General features: G+C 43.3%; 1 protein-coding gene across 1 annotated transcript in view; it reads right to left on the bottom strand.

The window, feature by feature from the left end:
• Positions 1-8,154, bottom strand: part of LOC107626755 — a 9,813-nt gene extending 1,659 nt beyond the window's left edge. Inside the window, exons 1-6 of the mRNA XM_016329665.2 lie at positions 3,149-8,154; positions 2,823-3,067; positions 2,603-2,744; positions 1,881-2,079; positions 1,427-1,762; positions 581-1,305 (exon numbers count right to left, since the gene is read on the bottom strand). Coding sequence (XP_016185151.1) covers positions 581-1,305; positions 1,427-1,762; positions 1,881-2,079; positions 2,603-2,744; positions 2,823-3,067; positions 3,149-8,137 — 6,636 coding nt within the window. The 5' untranslated portion in view covers positions 8,138-8,154. The remainder of the gene's footprint in view (positions 1-580; positions 1,306-1,426; positions 1,763-1,880; positions 2,080-2,602; positions 2,745-2,822; positions 3,068-3,148) is intronic.

The raw sequence follows: 9,011 nt of genomic DNA, 5'->3' as shown, positions 1-9,011 counted from the left end.
CTGCCAATTCTCTTTTTTTTAATTATTTTTTTAATTAATAAACCATTAAAAATATATATATAATTTCACCACCACTTCAATAAATTTATAATTTCTAAAGACAAAAAAAAATTATAATTTCTAAAATCACAAACATTAAAGTCTTTATAATTCTGAATATGTGAAATATAATCATCAACCAAGTTTTTTGAAACAAAATAATAAAATAAAACAAACATTGTCCAAACATATAATTAAACATCTTCAAGTCTCTAATCAACCAAATATAGAACATAATTCAAACTATAACTTAAAACATCTTCAATTATTTTCAATTACAACAAAAAAACGACGGGTCCGTAGGGGAAGCCCGCCCTGCAGAAACCCGCCAAAGCCCGCGGATTAGACGGTGCGGGTTAGGCAGCCTTTTTAATTATAGCAGTTTCAAAATTCCAGTCCAGCCTGCCTTTTTTTGGAGTTACACAGGCCGGGCCGGTGGGTTTCGGCCCGTATGCCACCCCTAGTTCCAGGCAAGAACAAAGCTATGGCTGGACAATGGGGTGCTGTACAAAAAGCATTGCAGCTTCTATATAAGAATTACCTGGAAAGGAGAAACATCAAACATAGCCAGAGGAGAAGCCATTGGCATAAGAGGTGATCCAGGAGCAAGATGTTGAATTGGCGATGGCATGTTAGCAGGATTCCGCTGCGAAGATGCCATATTCATACTGTTCATATCCCCTTCACCAGGTCCTATGGCAGAGGATGTAGGAATGTGTTTCCAATCAGGCTGCTTTCCAGATGGTATATACGTGGTTCCCATGAAACTCAACCCAACTTGACCAAATTGTCCAACAGGTGCAAAATGGTTATAAACAACCATGTGCGGGGGACCCTGAACTCCCGGGATGCCTCCAGGAGGAGTTATAAATGGCCCAGTAAATCCTGTTGGAGGACCGTAAAAAGATTCAACACCAGAATGGCACTGCTGCCAGCTCCCAATCGACCTTGATGCTGCTGATGTTGTGGTTTTTTGAGTCTGTGATTGTGTTGTAGATGCAGACTCATCATGTGGCCCAAACGCAAACACAGGACCACCCATCATAGGATTCATTTCATAGAAAGGAAAATGAGAAGGAGGGCCGGAAGGAAAATGTGGAGGGATGGAAGGAAAATGTGAGATCATTTGGCCAGAAGAATTTTGTGAACTAGGCAGGGGTGGCCACAACGAAATGGGCGGAGTCTCCACAGATAAGTCTGCTGGAAGAGAAACACTTAAAGGCTCGTCAGATCTAGATTGACTAGCAGATTGCTGCTCCCCTACTCCTGCCAAAGTAACTAAAGATTAATATAGAAATCAATAATAGAAATTGATCATAAGAAATTAGTGTATGACTGGAAGAAAGAAAATTATCGGAATGAGTTAACAATTACGAAAAAGATTTACCTGCTGCTACCCTATCAATATCTGCAGCTACAAAACCTTTACCGTCTGTAACTGTGACAGAACAAGTACCTAACCCATTTCCAACAATCTCATCACTACTAATAGCAGCAACAGCAACAGCCGATGCAGCTGCTTCAGCTTCAGCTTCACAATCTTCTAAATGGCCATGAGATTCATCACCATGTTTCTCTTTGTCAAAGAAAAGACTACAATCATTATCAGATCCAGCAAGATTGTGGGATATTTGCATGTCTGATCTAGATGAACGAGGAGGGCCAATGCCATGAGACACAGCACGGCTGCTGGGAGGAAGAATAGTTGGAGATGTTACTGCCCCTGAATACAGAAAGAAACATGGTCCATCAGTAAGGAAATAAGTCAAGAAATAAGAAAACTGCAAGAAAATTGCTCAAAGCCAATAATCAAATGACTGAGAAAATATCTCTTTGCTAACCAAATTGAATTTTTTCTCCAGCTAGCAAGGAATTAATGGGGCTGGCAGCAGATGAAAATGCTTTCTCCTTTGTCAAAATGGATGATGTTGGCAAGCTGGATTCATTAACAATAGCTGTCACATTGCTAACAGGAGTCTGTGAATCACACTGTTGAGGTTTCATAGCCTCATCAAGTTGTGTCTGTGTAAGCGGCATGACCTACAATACAACTTGTTTTAATTTTTAAATTCTCAACGAAGGGATTGAACAGAGAATAAGCATTTCTTCAATCTTCTATAAATAGAATATCCCATTTGATCCCAAGCGTCACCCACAGAGTGCTAAAAGAAGATAGATGATGATCAAAGAAGAAGAAGAAGAAGAAGAAGAAGAAAAAAGAAGGAGAGAGAGAGAGAGAGAGAGAGAGAGAGAGAGAGAGAGAGAGGAAGAAGAAGAAGAAGGAGCACAAATACTACAGTCACTTAATTTCAAAGTAGTGTCACATTAAATTATGGGATTAGTACCATATATAATCATCAGACCATACATAGACATAAGAAGATTTCAATATTCCACGTAAACAACCAAAAAAGATCATAATTTTCGATGTAGATAACCAAGTCTATATTGATGTATGCAACTAAAAAAGATTTATGGAAATGTGAAGTGAATACACACTGGAAAATCAGAAATTGCATTTCAATTGCTATTATTCTCTTATTATTGGGATAAGGGTTCAAACCTGCTGATTAATTTGTGCATTGCCCCAAGAGCCCAAAGATGTCTGGACATTATCAAGAACCTTGTTCTTACTCTCAAAAATCACACCAGGGACAGGGTCCTTTTCACCACCAGAAACCACTGGGAAACTTGTCTGCAGTGACCTGCAAAGGTAAAGTAACATTATAGGCTTACTTTTTGTAAAGTCATAGCAACAATAAATATTACAAGACAGCAGTTACCTGTTTAACTGTGACCTTACATCAGGCTGTGCATCAATTTTCAAAGGAGGTGTGCCTATAGGAGCTAATGACTGGGATGGCATGCTTGAATTAAATCCAGATGAGACATCAATATTTGTCATTCCCCGCCCTTCAGCAGGGACAAAATCACTGGGAATACTGTTAGCCACTTCTCCTACAGGCAAGGGTCCTTTGCTAGAATTTGCCATAGAACTTTGTGAAGTGGAGCGAGATTTTCTTGGTACCTAATATTAAAAGAAAACATGAGATGAATGCGATACAGAATGCAGTTAATTTAACAGAAAAAAATTGCAGACTATCTATACCTTTGCAACCCGAGACTTGGCCTTGATTTCTTTCTCTCTCTGTTCTCGCCTATCATTTAGCATTTGCCTCTTTGACCTGACTTCAATAAAGTCATCCTCATCACTAGGAGCTTCAATTCCAGGTTGCTCAAACACCCGTATAATTCCACTTTGCAATGGAGCATCAACATCTTCCTCAGAACACAAGTTCCTTTTGAGATTACTCTGTCCAGAATGTGAGAAGCTCTGAGCCTTTGTTGAATCTTTCCCATCAACCTTCTCAAATCGGCTTCCAGAATCCATTCCATGTAGATTTTCAGTAGCTGATTCTACTGACTGCTTTCCAGATTTATTTGGGAAAGCCCTCCTAGGTCCTGCCCTTCCAGAAATGCCTGCTCCCTTCCCATTGATATTTGATTTATTATCCAACCCAGTCTGATCAGTCAATACCAAACTAGAAGATTGTTTCTTATCAGCACTTTCGCGGACTCGAAATTCAGTTCGTTGTATATTACGCCGGGGCCTCCTCATATATCCTCCGGCGTCCGGGCGACTGGCCCTTGGAGCTGGACCTGATGATCTAGATCCCGAAGTTTTTACTGTAAAGACATATCTCTTTCCCCTACCACCAGATGGAGGATAATGTGCTTTTGACTCCACAAAATCCCTCTCTTTAGAAAGAGAATGGAATGATGCATCTCTGGAGAGAGACAGACCTTCTGACTCTTTAGCACTTGATGAAGCACTGCTGCTCTTTCTAACAACATTTTGGCTCACCTGCTTGTCCAACTGAAAACCTGCAGCAGTTCTAGCACTATCAGTACCATCATGGGGAGTGCCAATCTGAGCCTGCTTTATTCCAGCTATATTTTCTGCATTCTCACTTGGTTGGGAACCTTGTGGTAAGCTCCTAGCATTACCTGGTTGGCTGCCAACAGAATGCTGCCTGATCCCATCTTTAATAAAAGAATCGGATGTTTCTGAACCAGTTTGAACTTGCATTCGACCTCCCGGATTATGATTAAAAGAGAAACCGGATGGAATATTAGGCTGAACAAACGACATTGACTGATGACCCAGAGGCATTAACCCCTGTGATATAGGAGATGTATACCTCAGCTGCCCAAATTGAAATAAAGGAGGCTGTGATGGGTGCATGTGAGAAATGGGTGTACCAACCTGTGGATGAAGGTGTAGCGGCATCTGTATAGAACCAATCTGTATGGCAGGTACAGGTGAGGGTATCAAAGATGGACCAGAGAAAAGGCCAAACTGGAGTTTAATGGGTACGTCTGCTTGATTAGGAGTAACAGCTACGTTGGAAATAATAGTCTGGCCTGAAGACGAGTAGTGCGGGGCAATAGGAACTGAAGTCGGTGTACTGTGATGAGTAGACATGCCATTAGAAGCTTCCACATTGCCTAGACTCTCAGATGCCACAGAAGAATGAGCATTGCTAGGCTGAATGAGCAAATCTTGATTTTGCTTCTCTGGTTCATGGAACAAACTAGAAGAACTATTAAGATTCACCTGTGAGGAATCATTGACAGTTTGAAGGCCTTTGCCATCATTGGATGCATCATCAAAAGAAGCACGTTCTTCAAGATTAATGCCATCAGCCTGTTGACCCATAAATGTGGGTTCTTCATTTTTAGAAGTCCTTTCAAACTCTTCATTGGGCATCCCAACCTGGACACCATCATCAAATCCTAACACTAGGTTATCCATCATGTGGGGCAATCCTTTCTCCTGCAAATGCATATCTTCAAATTCCTGATTGAGGTCGACATTATCATCTCCTTCATGCACTTCATCTTCTTCCTGATAATCTTCATCTTCATCATATTCTTCTTGCTCCTGGAACTGCTCATTATTCTCATTAGTCCATTCATCATCATCACCACTTGAGACAGCAGAAGAAGTAACAACATTCTCATTTCCAGCTATGGTAGGTATTTCATTTGATTCATTTTCCGGAGCAGAAAGCACATTTTTACTTTCCTCAGCAGTCAATATCCCAGGAGAAACTCCAGATTCATCTAAGTCATCATGAGAAAGATGAGTAGGAGAACTTGGGGGGCTTGAAACAGAGAGCGAAGACTGAGAATCACAACCTGTTGTGGTATCGCCTTTATGGTTCTCATTCACAGTAGCCTCTTGTAGGGCATCAACTACCTCAGTTTGTCCACGATTCACGTTGTCATAACCAGTTGGCAGCGTAGACTCAGTCCTGGCTGCCTGATCATACCGAATCTCATTTTCCAGGAAAGCAGAAGGACCAGTAAACTCATTCCCATTCCTGTAAGGTCTGTGCACAGAAGATAAAGAAGGTGGGGGAAGAACACGAGGCTGCCTGACCGAATAACGTGACCTCCCCAAGGCAAAAGGTCCCTCAGGTTCTGAATTGTGATATGGACGCTCAGTGTATGGAGGAAATGGATGAGAACGGCCCTGTGTCCAACCTTCACCAAATCTTTCAACAAAGCTTTCATGAAAATCTGAATCATTATCTGTACTTCTGCCTACATGATCGCCATCTCCAGATTGATGCCACCTCTGCCCTCTTAAATGAGCATATTCATCTAAAGGAGCCTCCGAAACACCTTTGTAATAAGTCCTTGATGACATAAATCCGGCACCACCATTATATTCTTTCCTCATAAATGCCTTTCCACCAATTGATGGATCCCTTCGAGGACTGTTGTGACCATTCTCCTGGTCCTGTGAATAGAAGGCTGAGCTGCCCCAATTATCATATGCATCTCTCTTCCATGAATTAACTGGTTTTCCCCTATCAATAAAAGCAGAAGAAACATCTCTAGAGAAATTAGGTCTAGAGCCCGTCTCCAATGGCCTATTCACACTTGATGAATCAGAAGATGCCGAAGTTAATATCCTGTCAACCATTCGTTCACTATCCTCCCAATCACCCACATCCGTAGCCCTAGATGCATCTTTTTCGTTCACTACCCCGGACATCTTATCATCTACAAGTTGAGAGCTATTACCAACTTTTGATGCTTCAGCCTGCCTCCTAGCAATCCTTTGCTCCAATTCTAGAAGCTTTTGTCTAGCAGCTTGTTTCCTCCTCTCTTCTTCTAAAATCATCCTTTGTTTCTCTTCTTCCCTTGCAATCCTCTGCTCTTCTACCTTCCGCAAAGCTTCAACCCTTTCTTGTTCTGCTCTCCATGCTGCCTCTCTTGCTTCTTCTTCCAATCTCCTCTGCCTCTCCTCCTGTTCTCTAGCTTGCCTCAATCTTTCCTCCTCTTCTCTGCGAGCCAATTCTAATGCCCTTTCTTGCTCTTCAATTACTCGCTGCCGCTCCTGTTCTTGCATCCTCTGAACTCTTTCAAGCTCAGCCTCAAATGATTCCCTGACAGGATCATGGAAATCAGTTTGCTTAAGCATATCCTTCTTCTTCTTCACTACCCCAACAAGACCAGACGAGAATATATCCCTACCATCAAAACCAGAAGCTCCAAATGGATCCTCCATGAAAGCCTTTTCAGACTTCTGCAATGTGCGTTTCTCTCTACCGAAATTGAGCAGAGGATCATTAACCGGAAGCCCTTTACCTCCCAAGGAAAATGAAGACTTCGACACTGAGCTCTGGACAGAATCAACTCTATTTCTATTGTACTGTTGTGCATTATTATTTCGGTCACCATATGAGTCAGTCATGCTACTACTCCATGGCTTCCCTCCCTGTCCCTGACCATACCCCATGTCCCTCTTTCCAGAATCACCATTAACATTATCTCTGAAAGGGGATGGAACGTACTTGTTATCCTTCCCCAAATTTCTACTCCCACTGGATGATGGTCTCACACCAACACCAACACCAACACCATTCCTATCATAATGGTCCAGTTTAGAAACTTCACTGGAGGAAACCTTTCCAGCTTCATTGTCCCTTATCTGTCCCCTCTTGTCAAAACCATGTTTATTATTATGTGGCAACAAGCCAACCCTCGGCATATCAAAATCCCAATAAGCCTCACTCTTCAAAGAAAGCCCATGATCCCTGCTTCCTTCTCCCCTGCTCCGTTCTGTGAATCCATGACTCGTGTCTCGCTCATCGTCAGCCCAATCAGACCTCGGATTCAACCGAACAAGGGGCAACGGACCAGGAAAATACTCATCCTGCTGCTTCCGGCCCCCATGTTCCCCTGCACTGCCTCGAGAACCACCAAAACCACCTCGAGTTCCATTTCCACTCTCACCAAACTCACCCCCAATTCCAATTCCACCACCTCGCGCAATACTGAACTGAGAGTGACGCTGCTGCTGATGAAGCTCAACAACTGACTCGTCCTTCCTCTGATCACCAGATACATTACTTTCATCAGCTGAACTCTTCAGCTTCTGAATCGAATTCTCCTTCTCCTTGTTCTTCTGTGCCGGCCCAGGAGTGGATGAAACCAAGGTGGCAGCACGCAATGAAGGAAAATCCTCCCCTCTCAGCACGGCAGCCTTCTCCACAGTAGGCTGAGGCAAAACAGGGGCGGCAGTGGGTCCCACAGGACCGGATCGAGCAGCCGGCGGCATATACACGCTGCCACCGCGGCCAAACCCTTCGCCGGACCTCAATCCCTGGTCGAATCCATCCAGCGCGTGCTCCACAGGCGCTTCTTTCTCCCCGGCAGTGATTGGAGCAGGCTTGGTCCATCCCAAACCGGAGGAGGCAGGTCTGGACCCGGTTCCCGAACCAGAAGCACCGGCTGGACCAACACCGGATCCCAGCGAATCGAACCGCTCGTGCTCCTTGCGAAGCGAAGGGAGGTTCAAGGGGGGCGGGACGGAGAGCTTAGGCCCTGCCTTGTGCGAGCTGCGAGGCCTCGAGAGGACCACCATGCCTCCTCCACCGCCTGCGCCGCCGTGGCCGGAGGAGGGACGGTTAGTCCTGCCCGATCCGAAGGAGGCGGAGTGGTTGTTGTGGAGGTGGTGAGATTGCTGCCCATAGGATTTGTTCAGATTCACAGAGACGAATTTGGTGCCGGAATTGGCCATCGCAGTGTCAATCGCCAAAGCATGAAAACCCTAACCCTTATTTTTGTCTCGATTCGTGGGATCTGGCAATGATTGATCGAAACCCTAAGTAAGATCGCACTGTAACCACCAACACTGGTGATCCAAATGACGCCGTACGGGGGATTCAATGGAGCTCGTAACTTTGTTGGATCTCGTTGCTGTTGGTGCTTTTTCTTTTCGGTTTTGGATTAGGGTAAGTTTGTGTGAAGGAAATGTGGGATTGAATTGTTTATTAGGAACTTTGCGTAGGATAAGAGAGACACCCTCCGGGGGTGTAAGAGAGAGCGAGGCGGTGGTTAGGAGAGAGGAGAAGAAGAAGAAGAAGCCCTACTCTAATGTCTAACTGGAGAGAGAGGGGGAGAGAGAGAGAACAAAGAAGCTGAAGAAGTAGACCAAAGCTATGAATGATCTTCCTTGTCCTTGTGTTTGTTCCCCTATATTTCTCGGTATTTATGTTTGGACCACGCTTCTTTTATTCATTGATCCTTTTGTTTACAAATTATTAAAATAAATTTGCACATTCATCCTATGACGGTCTATGAGGTTCGTTTGGAAACAGACACTGAAATTGGGATTAGGGAATTTAGGCTGCTTTTGGTTTCAAAGACTCACACAGCAACATGGACACACTAAAACATGTTTTGTATTTATTTGTTGAAATACAAATTTTTAATAGAGATATTAGTACATAAATATACATAAAATATATGTATTTAATACATAACACTATTTTTACGGCAGAGTTTTGTTTAAGTTGTGACTTAATTTTATCTAACATTTGTCATCGATGTCAAAATGATTTTGAATCCATTTTTTATTATCTTCGGGAGTGCCCTAATACCAAGGAAGTTTG

This window comes from Arachis ipaensis, chromosome B01 (genome assembly GCF_000816755.2).
Source record: "Arachis ipaensis cultivar K30076 chromosome B01, Araip1.1, whole genome shotgun sequence".
Taxonomy (NCBI): domain Eukaryota; kingdom Viridiplantae; phylum Streptophyta; class Magnoliopsida; order Fabales; family Fabaceae; genus Arachis; species Arachis ipaensis.
This window is presented reverse-complemented; position numbering and strand designations above follow the sequence as displayed.